Source organism: Mytilus californianus, unplaced genomic scaffold (assembly GCF_021869535.1).
Source record: "Mytilus californianus isolate M0D057914Y unplaced genomic scaffold, xbMytCali1.0.p SCAF_10, whole genome shotgun sequence".
In the NCBI taxonomy this organism is placed as follows: Eukaryota; Metazoa; Mollusca; class Bivalvia; order Mytilida; family Mytilidae; genus Mytilus; species Mytilus californianus.
The window spans coordinates 52,615,394-52,639,197 of record NW_026262582.1 but is presented as its reverse complement, the minus strand read 5'-3'; the positions used below and the strand labels follow the sequence as shown (position 1 = coordinate 52,639,197).

Sequence of the window (23,804 nt, the reverse complement as noted above, 5' to 3'; positions counted from 1 at the left end):
AGAAAAGCTGAATGGCTGATAAAAGGGATCAGTTATTACTAGTGTCGTCTAATGGAATCATTGTATACACTAATAAGAGGATGACATGACTGCGTTTTTCAATAAAACCGTATTGAATTAATCACTGACACAGAAAATTACAGTTTAGAGACAGAATTGTATTTGGTATCCTTCCATTATTTCACGCATATGTCATCAACTTTACAAGAATTGAAGATAAAATACGAGGTTTAAACATGTAATACTGCAATTTTTACAGCAGGAAGCTATATGTTTTTCAAAACATTGTTATTAGTTAAACAAACAGCGATAAGCCATCAACACCCTATTCTTCAAACAAAATAAAAAAATAAAGTTATACATAAAACACTTTTAAAAGACTAATAAATACGTACCCCACCAAAAACGATATTTTTGCAAAGAATTCAGTTCAAGCATATGCTAGGGGTCGTCTTAAACTTACAGTGCGGTGAGAGGTTTTTTTCTGCTACGTGTTGAATGCCTCACTCTGACTTTGAGATAAAGACAGCAATAAAAGCGCTATTCCTTTGCTTTTTGTTTGTTTTTTCATGTGCATGTACTGATTTTGTGTCATGAATTGATATCCCATATCCTTTGTTTTTTTCTATATTAAAGACGAGTAAACGCAGCATGAGCATTGTTTTATTTTACTTGGCAATGCATGATCTGGATAAAAGGGCAAATGTGCTAAATGTTATTGATATTGCATAAGATTTGGTTGTTTTTTTTCATGCAGCTGTTATTTGTTGAATAAAATCACTTCTGAACTTCTGATGCATTTCGAATTAAAATGATTATAACTTGACAATCCCCATATTTCAATTACTGTAACGTTTGTTTAAGCAGCACTGTTTTAGTTCTTCGTGTCACTTTTTAGCATGAAGTCATAATCAAGTTATAATAATATTAAGAATAAAACTTGATCGAGTTATTATTGTAATAGAGGTTTTTTAAAGCGGTGTTTTGGTGCGTAAACTTGGTTAATTCACTCAAAAACCTAAGTAAAATCCTAAGGCTGAGTTTATACATCAGTTAACTTTAAATTTGTCCTGAATAAAATATCACCAACACTTAATGATCTATTGTGCTTGTAGATGAACTCATACTCGAAGCGTCTTGAATAAGTTCACGCGCTAAGACAATTTTCGCTTTCCTTGATGGTCACTAAAATTAGTCTTGACAAACAACATTAGTTTATTTTAACAAAGGGTATTTATATGATAACTATTTTATGCGTTTTCACTTAAGAATTTTATGTACATTATTGAGTAGTTTTAAAGATATTAACGCATGAACTGTTTGTGGACTGTTGTCTTGTAATATATATTTCGGACACTTAAGATTTGAATTGTTTTAAGGAAAACAACGATATTGAAATGATACCATCGTAGATCAATGCAATAAAACGACCGAATTATTTTGATTATGAAGTGATATGACCGTGAATATATACAACTAAATCTTTGTTTAGGCGGTGAATTATTTGAGCAAATTTACAAAAAAAAACAAATTCGGTTAATCATGATCGTCAATATAATAAAATGGAGAAACCTTAAATTTGTTATGTGAAGCAACACAAATGATGCAGTATGATTGTCTGACAGAAAGACCTTGTGTCTGATCCATCAGGCATACATTGTATCAAACATCGTTTAAAATATGATTAGACGCTGATGCTCAAACTGATAACTATTGGAAAAAAGGAGGTCATATTTACCGCGAAGATAATAGATGACATCGAAAGTAAATTGTCAAACTTGTTTTTATCATTCAATTCGCCGATCGTTTTACAAATCAAAGGTACGAACAAAACTAATCAAAGAATTAAGATATGGAAAATTATTCAATGAGTGATCGGATAAAACATTATCATGTGTATAATCAGGAGGTGTACATACACGCACATGTACATTTTTTCTCTTCCTTTTCTTCCGTTCTTTCTTTTTTTTTTTATATTGTTTGTTAGTATGTCTCTTAAATTAGAGATGTTTAATTAAAATTGTGTTATAAGAAATTTGATATTTGCATGCTATGAAATTCTATTGGCTAATATTGCAGCTTAGGAGAAGGCGATCTTAGTTGGACTAACTTATGTCTAATCCTTTTTGTGATATTTTACAAATATAATCTGTTTAAATTAAAAACAAAACATTAATTCACGATTGCGCGTAGCGCATGATTTAGTTATCAGAATGCAATTGATACTATCCACTATCCGTGTTGTTCGGTCACCAGTTGAATATTTTTTGTACTTGAATTCTTCAGTTACTTATTCTATCAATTACATTGACCATGCCATTTTTCATAGAAATAAAGAATAATATACAAGGAATTTCATCTTTTTTCTTCGCATTATCAATCGTTTTGATGCAAAGTCATCGACAATGTAGTTTTACCTATTTCTAAATGACATTACACGAGTGAAATTATCGGATTTGTTTTTACTGGGAAATTACGGTATTTTATTGCAACCAATGAGATAATATAGTGTGTACGAATATTGTTTCTGTGTATCCTGTTTTTATAATGACGAACCGTTTCATTCAAATTATTGCGACCGCTTGGGTGTCCTGGTTTCAGCAGAGTAGATATTTATGAAAAATGAAAACTATTGTTCGGAATTATTAACAAAATATTGCAGGATAAAAACAGTTAAAGTATAATGTCAGACATATGAAACCTTATATTGTAGCACGGCAACCATAATCGACAGAACACCTTATACAGAGGATGAATAGCTGATCCAACCAAAAAAGATCAAAAGTAAATCAAAACCCGAAAAAAGATTAAAGGGTACATGTATGGATTATGGAGATATTACATTTTTTATTATAAAATAATTTTCAAAACTTTTAATCAGCATGTTTCAATAAAACAATATCCGTATTTTTTAATGCAAGAACCGAGGTACTGGCTACGTTTTGAATTTAACCATTACAGTCCTATATATATATATATAAAAAAAACTCATCAAATATCAAACTCAGTAAAATTTCGATTTATCGGACAACAGGTTCAAATCATGCTATCGTCATTCTTTTTCGGTTGTCGTCATTATTGTCTCAAACTTTTAAAATCAAGTGTGTCGATTATGGTCGCCGTGCTACAATTATCACAGCCCATAACATATGTCCATATAAAGGTTTTTTCTGTTAAATATTTAGTCTTAATGTTGTCGATAAAGTTTTAAAAATAATAGGAATTAGATTGCCTTACGAATTTGAACTAAATTTTGAATAAATGGAATTCACTATGTTCAAATTGTTTATGTTGACATCTTTCAAAATTATACTTTATGTCCGTACCAAGGGTCAAACATGGCAACAACCTAAGATTTTTCTACGGGTCAATAGGAAAAATGCCATTTGTTTGTTCAAATATCTTTTCCTCTGATAGGTCAGATGGGAGAAACTTACCTTTTGCATGTCAATACATGTTTTGCTTTACAACGAAACGCAGTCCTATTTTCATTATCCAAATATTTAGCCTAATTAGACAACAAGTTGCAGCTGTCGTCGTCGAAGACCTTATTGTTCCTTTTCGTCAAGTGTTATTATCTTTGATATAATCACTAAAGTAGATTTTATCTTTTATTTCAAGTCAAAACAATGTTCTTATAACATAAAGCTGTATTTAACTATTGTTCGTATGATATGATAGTTTTTTTTTTTAATTCGACCGTATATATTTAAGTCAAAATTTTGCTTGTTCGAAAATTGAAATAGACTACTTTTCTGGACTATTTGCCTAAAAAAACAACTACGCCATTTAAATGACTGCAAATCAACACAATGTAATTCCTTTTCAATTTTGAATATCCATGAGAACACTAGTTATATCCTTATTGCATGGATTTATATCTTAAGCTGTCCTTTTATATAAATACTCCGTCAATTGAAAAGCTTTGTCAATATGCAAAACGAATAAGTGTGGGTTTTTTTTAAATATATGATGAGACATGCGTAAAAATGTCCCTTTCCTAACCTCATATTAACTAAAGGATTGTAACAAAAAAGTATAACAAGTTTGATCTATTACCATTTGTTGCGTAGAATGTAATAAATATTAAGTAGAAAACGAACATCATAATCTCCGAGAATCTATGAAATCATCCAACTTATTTCAGACGGTTTGTATTACTCAATACTTTTGTTCTGTCTTTGAACCGAGGGTTTGTATATCGGATGGTGCATGCATACAATGAGACGTTTACGCCGTCGAAGCAACCGGTCTCGTTCTTTTTGGGGTTTATGCAATTTTCTCAAGTTTTGATTTTTGTTTACCTTTATTTGCATGTTCTGAATTGATTTACGAGAATTGAAAAACAACGGTTGCTCTCATTTTTGATTTTGTCAGACATTCCAAACAGATATTGGTGAAATTTGTTTCGCAACAATATAAATCATTATCAATAACTACTATTAACGTAACCACGAGTATATCTGATCAATTTGTAAAGTCTTACAAATAACACTGCACTTTTAACCTCCTTTAGTATGTTTATTTTTGTACTTTTCTCTATCGTTCAGATCTTCAAGTACGATTGATTTTGACGTTGAATTACAAGACTCGTCTTTTGCATGCTATCACAACTTTGGCTTTACAAAGAAGCTGAGTAAACGCAGTCCTATTTTTAATATACTAATATTTAGCTTAATTGGACAACAGGTTACAACTGTCGTCGTCAAAGAACTTATTGTTCCTTTTCGTAAAAAAAATGTTCTTATGGTATAATTGTTAAAGGGAGTTTTATCTATTATTTCGAAACAATGTTCTTAATGACATAAAGCTGTATTTAACGAACGTTCGTATGATATGGTTGTCTTGTTAACACATTTACTGCCACCGTGTATCTCAAGTCTAAATTGTGCTTGTTCGACAACTGAGAAAGAAAGTTTTTCTGGAATTTGCCTATAAAACTACTTCGCAATCAAAGATACTACAAATTTAACATAATGTTATTCTTTTTCGATTTTGAATACCAATGACAACGCCAGTTATACCCTAATTTCACGGATTTGTATTTTTTAAGCAGTCATTTTATATAATACTTTTTCAATCGTCCAAATGCAGATCATGCAGATAGAATAAATGTTTTTATGAAATTATAACGATGAAATCTGTGTGAAAATATTATGTTCTTAACTATGCCCTTTTGCTAACCTCATATTAACAAACGGATGGTTACGAAAAGAGTATAACAAGTTTAACCAATTACCATTTGATGCGTAGAATTTTTATAAATATCAAGTAGAAAACGTGCATCGAACGAAATCCATGAAATCATCCAATTCATCTCAGAAGGTTTCTATCACTCAATACTTTTATTCTGTCTTTTAATCAAGGGGTTTGCATGGCGGATGGTGCATGCAAAGACTGAGACGTTTACTCTGTCGACGCACCTGGTTTAGCTATTTTTGGAGATTATGCAATTTTCTCAAGTTTAATTTTTTTGTTTACCTTGATTTGCATGTTCTGAATTGATTTATGATAATTCAAAACTGTTAAACAACTATTGCCTCTCATTTTGGAATATTGTCAGACAATCCAAGCAGATATTGGTGAAAATCTTTTCGCAACCATATAAATCATTATAAATAACCACTAATGACTTTACCACAAGTATCATAATCTGTAAAATTGTAAAGTCTTACAAATAACACTGCACTTTTAGCCTCCTTTAGTATGCTTATTTTTGTCTGAAGTGTTATTAGTAGGAAAAAAAACATAGGAGTGCAGATGTAAAAATGGACAAATCATAGCATTCTCCTAATATTTTTTTACTTCTCTTGAATGTACTTTTCTCTATCGTTCTCTATCGTTCAGATCTTTAAGTAAGATTCATTTTGACATTGAATTATAACCTCATATTAACTAAAGGATTGTAATAAAAAAAGTATAACAAGTTTGATCTGAAGTGTTATTAGTAGGAAAAAAAACATAGGAGTGCAGATGTAAAAATGGACAAATCATAGCATTCTCCTAATATTTTTTTACTTCTCTTGTACTTTTCTCTATCGTTCTCTATCGTTCAGATCTTTAAGTAAGATTCATTTTGACATTGAATTATAACCTCATATTAACTAAAGGATTGTAATAAAAAAAGTATAACAAGTTTGATCTATTACCATTTGTTGCGTAGAATGTAATAAATTTTCAGTAAAAAACGAACATCATAATCTTCGAAAATCTATGAAATCATCCCACTCATTTCAGACGGTTTGTATTACTCAATACTTTTACTCTGTCTTTGAACCGAGGGTTTTGCATGTCGGATGGTGCATTTATAGAATGAAACGTTTACGCTATCGAAGCAACCGGTCTCGGTCTTTTTGGAGTTTATGCAATTGTTTCAAGTTCTGATTTTTGTTTACCTTTATTTGCATGTTCTGAACTGATTTACGAGAATTGAAAAACAACGGTTGCTCTCATTTTTGATTTTGTCAGACATTCCAAACAGATATTGGTGAAAAATTTTTCGCAACCATATAAATCATTATACAAATAACTACTATTAACGTAACCACGAGTATATCTGATCAATTTGTAAAGTCTTACAAATAACACTGCACTTTTAGCCTCCTTTAGTATGTTTATTTTTGTACTTTTCTCTATCGTTCAGATCTTCAAGTACGATTCATTTTGACGTTGAATTACAAGACTTGTCTTTTGCATGCCATCACAACTTTGGCTTTACAACGAAGCTGAGTAAACGCAGTCCTATTTTTATTATTCTGATATTTAGCTTAATTGCACAACAGGTTACAGCTGTCGTCGTCAAAGAACTTATTGTTCCTTTTCGTAAAAAAAAATGTTCTGATAATATAATTACTAAAGGGGGTTTTATCTTTTATTTCTAAACAATGTTCTTCAAAATGACATAAAGCTGTATTTAACGAACGTTCGAATGATATGGTTGTCTTGTTAACACATTTACTGCTACCGTGTATCTCAAGTTTTAATTGTGCTTGTTCGATAACTGAGAAAGAAAACTTTTTTTTATAAAACTACTTCGCAATCAAAGAGACTACAAATTTAACATGTTATTCTTTTTTCGATTTTGAATACCAATGAAACGCCAGTTATACCCTAATTTCATGGATTTGTATTTTTAAGCGGTCATTTTATATAATACTTTTTCAATTGTCCATATGCAGATCATGCAGATAGAATAAATTTTTTTGAAACTGTAACGATGAAAACTGTGTGAAAATATTATTTTCTTAACTATGCCCTTTTCCTTACCTCATATTAACAAACGGATAGTTACGAAAAGAGTATAACAAGTTTAACCAATTACCATTTGTTGCGTAGAATTTTATAAATATAAAGAAGAAAAAGTGCATCGAACGAACATCATTACCTTCTAGATTCCATGAAATCATCCCATTCATCTCAGAAGGTTTCTATCACTCAATACTTTTATTCTGTATTTGAACCAAGGGGTTTGCATGGCGGATGGTAAATGCAAAGACTGAGACATTTACGCTGTCGACGCACCTGGTTTAGCTATTTTTGGAGATTATGCAATTTTCTCAAGTTTAATTTCTTGTTTACCTTGATTTGCATGTTCTGAATTGATTTATGAAAATTCAACACTGATAAACAACTGTTGCCTCTCATTTTGGAATATTGTCAGACATTTCAAACAGATATTGGTGAAAATCTTTTCGCAACCATATAAAACATTATAAATAATCACTATTGACGTTACCACAAGTATCATAATCTGTAAAATTGTAAAGTCTTACAAATAACACTGTACTTTTAGCCTCCTTTAGTATGCTTATTTTTGTCTGAAGTGTTATTAGTAGGAAAAAAACATAGGAGTGCAGATGTAACAATGGACAAATCATAGCATTTTCTTAATATTTTTTCACTTCTCTTGTACTTTTCTCTATCGTTAGATCTTTAAGTTCAATTCATTTTGACATTGAATTTCAAGATTATTTTTCCTTCTAACCGAAATAAAGAATCAGATGTTTTTGTTTTCATACGAATTTTCAACAGTATAAGGGTTTCTTTATATATAAATATAATTCTCAGTTCATTACCATACAGCATATTGCAATATATATTCTATTGCAAATAAATATTAGTTATTTAGCGAGCATTATTGTATAGTTACGGTATTATACATTGTTTTACTTTCCTTTTTTGTTTCCTGTAAAACCGATATCAACGAGCTACGTTTTTACTAATATGATTATTGGTAATATGTTTCTATGACATATGGTCGAGAAAGGCAAGGGCTGATATGTATGTCAAAAACAGTTAATCTGTCAATCTAAATCTGTTAATCTAAATACACAGTTAAGGGTCATTCTCGTAAAAACTGGTTTAACCCGACCACATTGTGTGTCAGGCTGCCTGGACCATGTGTTGCTCGGTTTGAACGTCTTTAAGGATGTTCGCTACTCTGTTTCAAAATAACAAGCTTTTTAAAAGAATGTTATAAATTGATAGTATATAAATAAAGAAACTAAAAAAGCATAAAAAAATGAAAGGTCAATGTGCTTCTTTTTGAGATATAAGCCATTGAAAATTTGGTGGGAAATAATTCTCTCTAGACTTTTCATATATTTAACATTGGCACCCTTTTTCTTTAAAAAAATTATGAAAAAATAACAAGGATTTTATAGCATTTTCAAATATGGCCATTCAAACTATATGTAATAATATTATGAAAAGAAAAATAGGGGTTAGCAGGCAAAATTTTTATTGGCACTAACATGGATAAAACTAGAGGATTCCAAGTATCTGACAAAAGTCAAAAACAAGAGTAGCGAACATCCTTAATTGAACTTTTATTATTTCGGATGAGTCCAATGTTGGTGGGTGGCGTGGTCTGTTGTGAATTCCAATATTTATGATGTAATTCCGGTTATCCTTTTTATGTACTATATATCCTGTAACTTTTTACCGTTTCGTAACAGCAATATGTTTATATCTAAATGTTGTAGTCGTTTTAAGAATTTGATGTCCATGGCAGATCTCTAGTTGTCTATTTTTATCTAATTACATTTGTTCCAGTCTCCAGGCGATTTAGGGTTGAACGTATGATATAGACGTTTGTCCATATTTGAAACTACATGTTGATTGTTATATATCTTTTTTGTGATGGGGCATGTCCCGCATTTTTTTTTTTAATATAACAAATAAAGAAAAAAGCAAGATTGTATATATTTGTTTATTGCTCAAACGTGTCTATTCTTCCCAAAATGCGTTGCCTATTTCATATATGGAAATCTCAAATACATGTTAAAGACACCAAAACGTAAATCTCTTTTATATATACATATGTCTTCTTTCTACAAGAACGACACGATAATAGCTTGAAAAACAGACCAAAAGAAAACATGTTACAATTGCAGGACACATTATTCTTAAGCGGAGCCTATAAGTCTTTGCTCAGCATTCTTCCTTCCAAGTAAGCTTTAAATGTTTACCATGTTTGTAAATTTAAACTTAATATTTATAGACCATGAAAACATTCGAACAATGTATAATGACATGAGTTTATTGAACAATATCTGATAATTGTTTATAACATGATTTTTCACTTTTTTTAAATTTGAAAATGAAAGAATATAAGAATATGGAGATGTGGTCTAATTGTAAGTGAGACAACTATCATACACTACGATGTTAGCCACTAAATGTCATCGTTAGACCTGCAAGTATGAGTAAAACAAACATGACAGACAGCTACCAACGACAACAACTGCATTACAAGTCTCCTGACTTGAGACAGGCACATAAAAAATGTGGCGGGGTTTCACATGTTTGTGAACGCACAATGTTCCCCTAACCTGAGAAAGTTGTGGGGCAACAGCACAATACAAGAACAAACTCCAAAAATCAGTTGCAAATGGCTTACCACAACAGATTGGTACGAAGCAATAGCAAAAGAAAGACACAAAGCTCGAATTAATGCATTCACTGAAAACCAGTTCAAAACCAATGACATTGTCAACTAAAATTATGCATTTGTTTTTTTTTTTCATTTACCGGGGCCATTTGGTATATTAGAAGCAGCATCAAATAGTTTACCTATAAATAATTTCATAAATGCCTCCCAACTTTCGTTTATTGAATTTATGTCATCAAATTCTGGAACAAGTTATGATATGGTTAATTTGTCGTTCATAAAATATTGTTTATTCAAAAAGGCTATTGTCCGAGGTCGTCATAAGAGCAAACATCTATACTTGATATTTTATTAGTGTCCAAAGTCTTGATACATAATATCATTTCTGGTCGAAAGTTCTTTTAGAGGTCAAAGCTTTTAGTTCCTAAATTAATTTATTACAACAAGTTAATTAATAAATGTCCAAAGAACTTATTATTTCTTCCAGCTACGCAATGAGACTTAAGATTAATTTGGAAATGTAATAACATAATAAAACTGAATACAACATATGACTGATTGTGCAATCTCTGTACATTACATTTCTTAATCAAGTGTTTCAATTATTTTCTTGAATATATAGAAGAAGAAATATAGATACGAATATTTTGCTGGACATTATTTGGACACTGGCAACCTCAAATTGACAATGACATCCGTGTCTAAACACCTCCAACAAGAATCCTCGCTTTTCAGCTTCTGCTCAAATCGCTAAAGAATATATCATAGCAGATACACGATTTTTGTAATCATGGTCTTTATTGAGTTTTGAAGAATGACAAAGCTTAATAGAGTCAATTCAAAAACTTCTGTATTATAGTGAGCAATCTAACCGTCCTTGAAAAAGATGCATTGTTTATTCACTGACATTTAAATCAATGATATATAACACAACATCATATCAGTTATCGGTCCAATGACTACAAGTAGGTGACACGAACAGCAGCACAAACAGCTGTACGTACGTTTCTAAAACATTTTTGGATTGCTGTAAAATGTGTTGTGTGTTCTAGAAAATTACCAGAACCTGTTTCATGTGGTAACAATAAGTCCAGACTTTTTTCTGTTTTTACACCAGACTCGATTCGGAAATATTTTATCGTGAAAAAAAAGGATACTAATTAAATCTGCTAAAACAATCTGTGTTTCTCTGTAGCTCATAAGCTATAACAAGGGACAACGTTTAACGTTTATTCTCTGATCAATGTAAGGCCTAAAAGATTTAGAAAAACTATTTTTGAAAAAGTATACATGGAACTTTGTTAATTCTTCGGCAAATTATCATTATATGTTTTCAAAATATTGGGGAACATAGTTACAATGTACTTTAAGGATTTTCTGGATATTAATTTTGAAATGTATGTTAGCATGTTAAACAGAATCCGCATGAAAATAGCGCTTTGTTTGTTTGTTTTTTTATCAAACGAGAGAACTTTGACAAAGTCCCTCCATAATAACATCATACGGCATATCTATTGATCGAACTATAATTTTAATTGACCATGACTTTTGTAAACTAATTTTTAAGGCGACAAAATGTATTATTGATAACAAACAATGTGATTAACTTTTCAATAACTGCTGTTTAATGTGTCAAAAATTATTCCTTTAAGCCTTTACCAATTTCTGAGAAGGTTTTTTTTTAATAACATTAATATCATTGTTCTCATTAACTTTGTAATATGAGAATTAAATGCCTCCTTGTGTAATCTTATAGGGGTGTAAAAAACGTTAACCGAAGAATAATTTGTGTGAAGCGATTCATACTAAAAATACGCGCATGTTCAACGCTTTTTTCAAACCAAAGACATTACAAAAAGAGGCATTCAGTTATTACAATTACATTTCAATGCTACAACTATGAAATTACCAGAAAAATCAAGCATTTCGTTTGTTTTCTATGCATTTTTTTAACTTTTGTCACGGATAGCACGTGTAGTCATAGACGTTGGATTTTATACGGAAATAAAATATAACTTTTGATATGCCTCGGCCAATCAAAATTACGGAATCGTATAAAACTTCTATGTAAATTAATGTAATGTGTATTATTTACGTGGTAGTTTATTTAACGTTCACATTTAAAATAAATCCTTGTTGTTTATGTTCCTTTGTGTTCTCATTGTCAGAATATACAGAGAATATCATATGGCTTTTTCAATATCACATCCGTATCAACCCGAGACACCTATATATTCCCAAGAGCTCTGCTCGAGGGATTATATTGGTTGAGGGTGGATACGGTGTGTGATATTGAAAAAGCCATATCATAAACACTTTTATATTGTATACTTCAAGTTGATGTTTTCCACGTGATATGACGTAATACAGATTAGGGGTTTGATAAAACCTTTGCAAAAGTGACTGATATCGATGACGCGACGTCATACAGATTAATATAGTATTAATTAATGGGTGTTTTCATAATGGCCCTGTTGTATGTCCAAGGTCTGTTATAATGGTCGAGGGTGACTGTAATGGCACAAGGCCACGCCGGGGACATTAAAGGCCTCCGAGGCCATTATTACTGAACGAGGACGAATAACAGGGTCAATATGAAAACACCCATTTCTTAACACTTTTATTAACCAAACCGTTATGTGTAATATTTAAACAAGCCAAATCAGTTGGGTTTTTTTTTGTTTTTTGTGGAGAATTTTTATATATATAATTGTACCAAATGCAATATTAAAAAGAAACTTTTAAAGTGATGTGATGGAATAACATGTAAATATCGTTTTATTGTTGTCCTATTCAAAGCAATTTATGGCATATATACAAAATACAAGATTTCATTCTGGATTTTAAAACCAGTTTAGCATTTATTAATAAAGGAGCAGTTTCATACATAATGCACTAAACTGGTTAATAAAGGTGTTATAAAGCTTTTGCAACCGTGACTGATATCGATATCATTACGGATGGCTGATACAGCACGATTGCCGTTGAACGTATTACACATGATCATACAAACAATTTATCTGCAATTACTACTAACTATATGATAAATATAGATTATAACATGGCATTTTTCATATCAGACCCCTTATCAGCCCTAGGTCATGATATGAGCCCGAGAGCCGACAGGCTCGAAGGATGATTTTGACCATTGTATTATTTGTTTTGCGTATTATTTGTATTATTTGTTTTGCGTTTTTTATTAATATGTTTTCCTGTTTCCTAATATTCCTTCTGTTATTCTACTTAGCTAAGTATTTCACTTAAATGTACCACTGAGGTTTATTTTCCAGAATTTGCAGAATGACGTCGAAATGCTTTGCGATTGCGTTAAAGAAAGGCATGCGATAATAACCGGAAGCAGTTGATATAAACCGGAAACAGTTGATATATACCGGAAGCAGTTGATAACAAAAGTCATATCACACGGCTAAGACAATTCTTCAAATTTATTGAATAAATATATGTATAAATTAGTATGTATTAATCAAGGGGTACAATTATACCATTATTTTCTACAAGTATATGATAAACTAGTTTATAAATTTAATGTAAAAGGCGGCCTTTCATATATTTAGATAGGACGACAAAACAACCACTTAAGGTTAACATTTAGATACGTTTCAATACTTTATAAATGTAAGTAAATAAGACCGTTTACTTTACTAAAATTTAACGTTGTTTGAAAGTTAAGGAAAGATTAGCATAATTTTTGCAATTTCTTTGCATATATAGTGTACGAATGCAAACTTATCATGTATTTATTCATCAAATAATGGGTATTGAGATATATGGTGCAACAAAGTGCCTATCTTTGCCTTTCCTTTATATACACGAGTAAAGAAATGCAAATCAACCTTTTCATGCAGTGATATTATCCGACATTCATTGACAAATGTTAGCCACACGAGTTTCAGTCCAATGAAACATCTTCTATTTTTCAAAGATGGACAAATAGTGGAAACTTGCTTAATTGTAACGAAGTAACAAATGGCAAAACAAAATGTAGTCTTATTTATTTTTTAGAAGTTAATACAGTTAAACGTGCTTTAAAAGCATATTGATAAATGTATACAGTGATACGAGATCAGATTATATTTGATATCAGTAAGATCGACATTTATTTTTGTTAAAACTACTGTAAAAAGTGTAAGACTCTTACTTTATTGATCTATTGATTGCAGTCTACATTTAGTTTTGTCAAAACTACTGTAAAAAGTGTAAGACTCTTACTTTATTGATCTATTGATTGCAGTCTACATTTATTTTTGTTTAAACTACTGTAAAAAGTGTAAGACTCTTACTTTATTGATCTATTGATTGCAGTCTGCTGGACGTCCATTGGCAATTATTCAATGCACATTCAGAACGAGAATAAATTAACAATAGATATAAAAGGTAGGTTCTGTAATGTTTGTCGACCGGGCGGGAATTTCTAATGTCACTAGATAAGCAGAGTATGTAAGAAAAGGAAGGGTTAGACATGTGGTTACACGGCAATCTACGGACCCCAAAGAGTTGCTGCATGGGCTCTTTGACGTACAGAGAGCATGGCACTCTCCCTACACGAGACATATAAATAATTTTTTCCTAGTCCGGACGTGGCAGTAAAGCGGGGGAATAGTACCCCTCAGACGGAGAAATTTGAACTAATTACTATACTTCGGGAATCATCGGGTGGAGGGGGATTTAAATTGAAATCTATTCCTAGAAGGCAATTATGATTATTTCTTCCTCTTCCTCCGAAGACATGAACTGAATGAGATAATGAGAAGGCGCATGCGCCGGATATGTCTTCTATTTGGGATCAACTCTAAGAATATTTGAAAAAGTAATCTTTTATCAGCAATCAAAGCCGGGCTCCATAGTTATTGTGAAACTGCCTATTCTAGAGGTGGCGTGAATCAGATGTGGATACTAAAAAATTCCAAAGATCTTTTAGAGTACACACAATCTAAGACTCTCTCATCTTGCCATTGTATTAAAACATTTAACTTTTCTACACTTTACACAAGTATTCCCCATTCCAAACTAAAAGACAAATTGAAAGAGTTGGTATTACTTTGTTTCATTAAAAAGAATGGCGAACGTAACTCCAAGTATCTTGTCTTGGGGAGGGATAAATCCTACTTTGTAAAGAATCACTCTGATTCAAACAAAAAATTCTCTGAAACTGACATTATCAAGATGCTTGATTTCTTGATTGACAACATATTTGTTACGTTTGGAGGACGTGTTTTTCAACAGACTGTCGGAATTCCAATGGGAACCAATTGTGCCCCTCTTCTTGCCGACTTGTTTCTTTATTATTATGAGGCTGACTTCATACAGGAACTTCTTAGGAAGAAAGATAAGAAGTTATCAATATCCTTTAACTTTACGTTCCGTTATATAGATGATGTTCTCTCACTAAATAATACAAAACTTGGTGACTATGTTGAACGAATCTATCCCATCGAACTAGAGATAAAGGATATTACAGTAACAGTTAAGTCTGCCTCATATCTTGACTTACATCTAGAAATTGACAATAAGGGTCGGTTGAAAACAAAACTTTACGATAAAAGAGATGATTTCAGCTCCCAATTGTGAACTTTCCATTTCTATGTAGCAACATTCCAGCAGCGCCTGCATACGGAGTATATATCTCCCAATTGATACGATATTCCCGGGCTTGTTTTTCCTATCATGATTTCCTTGATAGAGGATTGCTGCTCACAAGGAAGCTATTAAACCAAGAGTTCCAAATGGTGAAGTTGAAATCATCCCTTCGTAAATTTTACGGACGCCATCACGAGTTGGTTGACCGTTATGGAATAGCCGTTTCACAGATGATATCGGATATGTTCCTTATGTCGTAACTACAATACCCTTCCCTTTTCACGAATGTGACCTACCGAATTAGACTATTTACCGGATTTGTAATAACATAAGCAACACGACGGGTGCCACATGTGGAGCAGGATCTGCTTACCCTTCCGGAGCACCTGAGATCACCCCCAGTTTTTGGTAGGGTTCGTGTTGCTTAGTCTTTAGTTTTCTATGTTGTGTCATCTGTACTATTATTTGTCTGTTTTTCTTTTTTTTTTTTGGCCATGGCGTTGTCAGTTTGTTTTCGATCTATGAGTTTGACTGTCCCTCTGGTATCTTTCGTCCCTCTTAAATAGGTCTCTAATGTATTTATTCAAATTTTCATATAACAAGCATGTACGCTATTTTATGGTCAAATTAATCCACAGAAGAACAAATAAAACACAATGTGTATTTAAAAGATCTCATGAATGCCAATAAAAACCGGGGAGATCTCGTGTGTTCCCAAAGGAAATTTTATTGGTTGTTACTGGTCTTTCAAAAGTAAACTTTTTATGAAGAGGTTATGTAATGATAATAACTGTAAATACTACTACGGATTTTATTTTTACTTTATCTTTTTAATATCTTAAATTCAAATTGATTTTATCTGTTAAAAAGTACACGGACCCGTTTATATTCTGAATACTTTATCCCAGCATATGGAACACACTTAACTTGAACATAAGATCATGTGAATCACTACCGTTATTCAAAAAACAAATTCGTACCCAAAATAGTAAGGTCCCAATGTACTACTATGTAGGATATCGTCTTGGTCAAATTCTTCATGCTCGCTTAAGAATGGATGCAAGTTCATTGAAATCTCACCTATTCCTTCGTAATTTAGTAGACTCCCCAAACTGTCGTTGTGGTGATGTAGAAACAAATTCTCACTTCCTGTTATCTTGTCCCACATACACCGATTTAAGACGTTAACTATTAGCTTCTGTTTCAGTTCTTCATGTCTAAGTTGACTCGTGACACAAAAAGTTTGCTTATTGGATCAACGGTACTCTCACATGAGCAAAATAGTCATTTATTTAGTTTGGTGCAGAAATACATTATCAAAACCAAACGTTTTAACCCTTGATGTTACTGCTTCATCATCCAATAAGAACCCAAGCATATCACACTGCATACATTACCAAAGTTCATTTTCATATTTATATATTTATTATAGAGCATGCCAGTATTTATATTTATGTATTTTTCAATAAATGTATTATTTGTGTAAAAGGAGACAGATTTGTAAAAGCAATTGTGCTTGTTTCTGAATCCTAAATATTTATTTCAATTGTATTATATCTTTATGTGAGGATCTATCTGAATAAATATTGGTTAAACTAAACTAAAAAAGTATAAACATTTTGTTACTTTAAACAGGAGAGTCCTTATAAGAAATTTAGTCGACCCATAATTGTGTATATATTTAAATGATACATAAACATATTTATCGAGTATAATAAATGATATTTCATATATTGTGTAAGCCTTACACATAAAAAGCCAGTATGACCTCCAAATCTTTACAAATCGACGGAAAACAGCATAACTGTGTAACTGAACCTAGCACAATTTTTACATTTATTTACGCTGTGGAACTTTCAGCAATCCAAATATCTCAAAAGAATTTATAGTTTGGTAGACAAAATTGGATGGTCTGAGGTTGCACTTTTAACTAATTTTACCGAAATATTTCATTCCTTTATCCAAATTTGTCTTTTTCCTTGATAATTGACATTTTTATGCCCCACCTAGGGGCCAGGGCTCGACAATAACGCTTGTCCGATTGTCCGGTACCAGAGGAAAAAAGGGTCGGACAAGTAAAAGTCATATCAAGTTTGTCCGATGGGACAAGTAAAAATCATTCTGTTTGAAAATAAATTAAATCCAACTTTGATGATCAACATTGATCAAAGTAATAAAAAAAATACAAGAAAAGAAGATATTTGTTTGACATGTTTACCTGCGACCGATAATTTAAAACTGGTTCTTTGTCAGATACTTTATAACAGATAAAACGCATACTATTCTCGGAAACCCGTCTTACCGAATGTTGCTTTGTAGATAAGGCAACAAGACAGTTGGGCACCGTCACGGAAACGAATCGGCTCAATGTTTAATAGACAGTTCGGCACGGTTGGAGACATTTCGGGACCAAGACAAACCAATACCTCGTTTTCCTACTTATTCTGTTGCTTTATAATAAATATATGATAAATTTTTTGATCATAAAATTTATAAAATCATATTTGATCATATTTAGACAAAACAATATTTGATTGTGTTTGAATAAACATTTTAATATATTAAAAACAAAACTGATTGTAGTAAGGCATTAATCATAATAATCAATATTTTATCAACTCAAAAGACCAGGATACACACCAAATGAGTGTAGACTGACAGGCCTAACAGACTGTGCCTGATGTGCAGAGTCTGATGAGACTTTGGCATTGATGAAAAATAGAACCGAAGTCCTGTGACTAGACTTGACTAGATTCAGTTTTTCTGGATTCATATTTTTGAAAAAGGATATCAAGAGATATAAATCAAATTCTGTTCTATTGTTTTAATTCATTTTGTTCATTGAATCAACCTAAAATGCAAAAAAAGGTTAATATAAAGGTTTATTTTTGGACAAGTTATAATTCCATTCGGACAAGTAAGTTTTGGTATGTACTTGTCCTATTGGGCAAGTTGAAAAAAATGTTATTGTAGAGGCCTGGGGGCATTATGTTTTTCGGTCTGTGAGTCCGTTCGTTCGTCCGTCCGTCTGTCTCGCTTCAGGTTAAAGTATTTGGTCAAGGTAGTTTTTGATGAAGTTGAAGTCCAATCAACTTGAAACTTAGTACACATGTTCCCTATGGTATGATATTTCTAATTTTAATGCCAAATTAGAGTTTTGACCCAAATTTCACGGTCCACTGAACATGGAAAATGATAGTGCGAGTGGGGCATCCGTGTACTATGGACACGTTCTTGTTATAACCCAAAAAAAAAACTATCCATTAAACTTTAGGTAGGGGATACGTGTCATTGTTTGTCCGAATTTGTATTTACCGGTTTCACGTTCATTATCATGGCATTTTGTGCTAATTTTTTTTTTTTTTTTTTTGCACTTGTTTTATATTTTTAGGGTGAACGGATCAGGTGATTGGGTGACGATTAAGACCGGTAACAGCCAGGCTGGGGAAACTGAGTAGGTACATAGTCACATTAGTCTGTACTGAATCGGTGATCTAAATGTCCTTCTTGTTTATACTACATATCCTAAGAAAGGAGGCTTATACAGAGCATAAGAACAAACTATTTTTTGTTAACAAATGCATCAAAGTCTTTCTAAAAATTTTGGCCAGAAGAGATCCGTAATAACTCTCGTCCTTTAGAAAAACAAAGTCATGTTTTATTTATGCAAAATAATGCTAAACGACTTGAATTAGGGGACTGCAACTTGATTCGGTGCGAGGAGGCAAGAGGAATTTTCGCGGACGGAATATTCATGAACATCTGTTGCTTGACATGCTTATTTGTTTTGAATTTTGTACACAATTGTATCCTGCATTTAGTCAATGTTTGCGGGGCAGAATAGTCATTTTCATCCTTCTTTTGCAAGATTATTTATTTTCATTCTTATTAGGCCAGCAACTTTATTTCCAAAATGTTCATGTCTCCTACCAAAATACACTTTGATGTGTACTCAAAGGAGGCGAAAGATACCAAAGGGACATTCAAACTCATAAGTAGAAAATAAACTGACGACACAAATGTGTAATAAAACTTCATTTTTTATTTTTTTTTTATTTTGTGCATTTAAAGAGTGGAAGGCTGATTCGTATGCCACTGAAGGAAAAAAAAGTAACTATTTGTTAATAAACTTACGAGTAAATGGTGCGTTGAAATCATAAGCTGACCACATCTGTGCAATAAAGAATGGTCCCCAACAAAACAGGTAACAGAGTATAACAGCAAGTGTCAGCTTGATGGTCTTAAGCTTGGAATTAGATACGGCTTTTCGATGGACTCGTGGTTTATTAATAGCATTTTCAGCGTTCGAATCACGAACGGAGTATGTTTTATTGAAGGATATTTTTCTGGGATATCGTTTTGTATCGGGAAGGTTAGAGCTAGATCCCACACTGATCCACACAACGTAACATATTCTTGAATAGGCAGCTGTTAATATACAGAATGGAACAAAGTAAATAGACACAAATATCCACGTGACATAAATCTGCAGCTTCCATATAGGTCCAGTACTAAGGTTCTCCCAGCAATCGTACACGTCACTTCCGGGCTCAGTTTCCTGATACGAAAATAAAACCAACTGTGGAACTGCGCATAACAGAGACATAATCCAAGCCAGTGATATCATACAATGAATACGTTTATTTGTCCAAGTTTGGCTTGTGATCGGGTAACAAATAGAAACGTATCTATCAATGGCTGTCGTCACTAAAACATACGAAGAGGCATACATGGCAACGACTTGAAAATATTTAACAAATTTACAAAGGAAATCGTTTCCTTGGAAACGATAGGTTATGTCCCATGCCATTTGTGGTAATAGGTTAAAGAATCCCATTGAAAGGTCAGCTATACACAAATGAAAAATGAACCATTGCATTCTTGTTAAAGTATTGCATTTGAACTTTAATACGAAAAGTACGACTGTGTTTCCAAATAATGAAAAATATAACAGAACTGCCAAAGTTGAAATCTCTATTTTGGCAAGTTCCTCGTTTCTACTCAGTGGCTTTATGCTGGTATCGTTTTGGCTGAAATTTGTAAAAGCATGAGAGTTCGTTATGTTGTTGTCTAGGAAAATATGGTTTCTATGGATTAATAAACCATCCGTCGTTTTACTTGGGTAGAGATAACTGGTTACAGTTGTGTTTACAATGTCAGTCATTTCGGATCCCCTCTTGTTTCTCAACTGAATTTCGGTCTGTGGTTAAAGATCTGAAAAATTTAAAGTTTGAGTCAGAATTTTAGAAAAGTAATGGTTATTCTTTAAATTCTATGCTTGCAATTTGACTCAAGCAAGTTACATAATAAAAGAGAAGAATCATAGTCCTATCAAATAACTAGATACTGGTAAACTATGATGCTTCTTCAATGGCTTCGGTATGCAGTTTTCATAACAACAATCATGCTTTTAATACAAAAGATAGCTGAAGGGAAACAAAAAATATCTGATATTGTTTCACAGAGAAGGAAATGGTCCATTACCACTGTATAATCTGAAGATTAATGACCTCATGATGCAATCACATTTACACAAATAAATAAAATAAAATAAATCCATCTGATGATATATGATAAGGATTTGTTGTTGCGGAATGCTATCTTATTTGTTTCGCTGTGAAAGCAAATGAATATAATGAATAATAACCACTTCGATGGGTTTTATCTTATTATTTGTACCACAAGGCTCAGGAAAATGATATGTAACGAACTGTCCAAACTCAATTTATCAAATCTGACATAAGTTCGTTTCGTTTGATATGGTTATATACATACACTTCATTATATTGAGATGTATAGCAGTTGATACATAAAAACGACATCTCATTCCAAACAATTGTAAAATGCTTTCTTATCTGAATTGATCTTCTTTGTGGTAATATTTGTAAATTAATGCGCTTGTAAAAGTACTATTCCAGTTCATTCCATTCATCCAAAAGTGAGGCCCCTTGTGGAGGTTATTTGATACTGCAAATTGACAATTATCTCATTTTTTTTATTTATCTAATCATAATTGTTTTTGTGATCATTTAAAAGTTCTACTTGTGCATTCTTAATTTTCAAAAATTGCCTGCACTGATGCTTTTTAAATTTATATTTCAAATTGAAAATAGTCGTTAAGTTATTGGACTTGTAATCACATAATGTTGACGGTCTTCGTAATCGTGTATTGAAAAGTCGAATGGTGAACAAAAAAAACTATAAACAAATTTTTAAAAAAACTTCCAATAGAAAATGTGATTAAATTGTCTTAGTTAGAAATAAGAAATGTGAATGCAGTTCTAAATGTTTTTGTTAAAACTTGTGTCGTTACATTGTGAAACAATAGCTGAATTGCCTATTTTCGTGGTTGGGTTCACGTCAATGAGACAGCAACATAACAAAGTACATCTAAATATGTCTGTCTCTTGTAGTCAAGGGTTGCCGACAGTAGTTTATCTACAAGTCAAAATAAAAGACAAACGTGATAATGTCTTAAAGAGGCTTTTTTGTATCTTGGTAAATCAATACTCTGTCTTTTACGAACATGTTGGTCTCCTGAGACATTGTAAAGAATGTGAAAGAAACACTTTATAGCTGTTTTGAAACTAATTACGTTATGAAAATGTCATATGTTTTTAGAATATTTACAAAAAGGTTTCTTAAATAGTTAATATTCTATTGAAACCAAAACTAAGGTAAATGGAACTCGTTCGCAAAGTGTATTTTCCTATAGGCAAGTGAACTGTGTTTTCTTTTGTTCTTTGTATAATGTCTGCCATGCCGAATCAGTGCAGTTTCTATAGAATAAAATAATGCTATTTTTTTCGTATAATACCATTGATGTCCTTCTAGCATAGCCAATATTCAAAACCTTCAATGTATGTGGTTTGTCTAATGTACCATAAGTGGTTTTCGGATGGAAAAGATATCGAAAAGTATTATCAAAATTATATAAAAAAAAATCCCTGTAGCATATGATTAAAACGTACTGTTAAAAGTCGGAAACTCTTTAGACACCGGGCGATTTAGAGCTGGAATTATAATTCACATTTCACGTTCGGTTATTGATTGCTTCGCATCACGGTGCGAAGCTATTTCCAAGCCATCTTGAAATTAAAACTTAACAAATATCGGTTCTGATTGGTTGCATTGTGATGTGGCAAAGGTTCTGCTGGCTAGAACGAGATATAGAAGTGGGGATATTTCCCAAACAGGAGAAGATATTACATACGGAAGATGAGGAAGAAAAATACAGTATGGGTATGCTTGACCCGATCAACAATTACTGCTGCAAGTTAATTAATGATACTGCAAAGCACTCCGTACCATTTTAGAAAGGTTAAACTTATTAAAAACATTATAAATATCGTGATTTTGGATAGGGTGTGGTTGCAGAGGGTCCCATTGGAAAGATAGGGCGTAGATGGCGTTAAAAAATCAGAAGAATTTATCAAAAAAATCCATACAAAAATCGGACACAAAGGGGAACCAGGCGCTCTAGTATCCTCTCTCTCCCTGGCATCGCCCTTGTAGGCTCAGGCAATCTGGTGACAGCGGAAATATAACTTTATTGATACAAGAATCTGTGAAGTTCTTATCTCATTCGTTGCCTTATCATCCTATCTTAATACCCTTGTATGGGAGAGTCGTCAACTGACTTCTTGATCTAGATGGAAAAACTCATCATATATACATGTACCAGGTTTAATATTTTGTACACCAGACGTGCATTTCGTCTACATAAGACTCATCATCTGCGCTCGAATAAAGCAGTTGGTAGACAAAATTAAATACGAAGTTGTAGGGCTAATGAAAAGTTTATTTTCATGTAAGGATTTTCTTTCATGTATTTGATGTTATTGGTGTATGATATATCTCATTTTACTTATACCTCTAAAGTGTGTGTCAACTGCAGTGGTCTGGTATAAAAGATCTATTTTCCATTAATTTACATCGGGACAATTGAATTTTGAAGAGATATTTTATATATCGATTGAAAAAAAAGTGCAGAGGAAAGTTTTTTGTTCAAGTAAAAACATCTTCCCTTCTATATACTGCACTTTCGGTATTCTTAAGCGCCGTTTACAAGTTGAAGTTAGAAGTTTATAATCACCTATAATAACACTTATGATTTTAATCAAAATTCTATTTTATCTGTTTTTAATGTTTAAATCCCATCTTTGCACTCAAAACTTGATATTAATTAATGTAAACTGCATACTTTATTTAAAATTTAAAGTTAATTTGTGTAAGTTTATCTTGAATTTTAGGTAAACATCACCAACCTAACCAGGTGTCCTTGTTTTCCTCCAAATAATCCAAAGATTAAACA

At 32.2% G+C, this 23,804-nt stretch overlaps 1 protein-coding gene across 1 annotated transcript in view; it reads right to left on the bottom strand.

Annotated features, from left to right (window-relative positions):
- The window catches only part of LOC127718778 (cephalotocin receptor 1-like), a 34,273-nt gene extending 12,961 nt beyond the window's left edge, over window positions 1-21,312 (bottom strand). Inside the window, exons 1-2 of the mRNA XM_052224828.1 lie at window positions 21,266-21,312; window positions 19,625-20,520 (exon numbers count right to left, since the gene is read on the bottom strand). Coding sequence (XP_052080788.1) covers window positions 19,625-20,520; window positions 21,266-21,312 — 943 coding nt within the window. The remainder of the gene's footprint in view (window positions 1-19,624; window positions 20,521-21,265) is intronic.
- Between the last annotated feature and the right edge of the window lie 2,492 nt (window positions 21,313-23,804).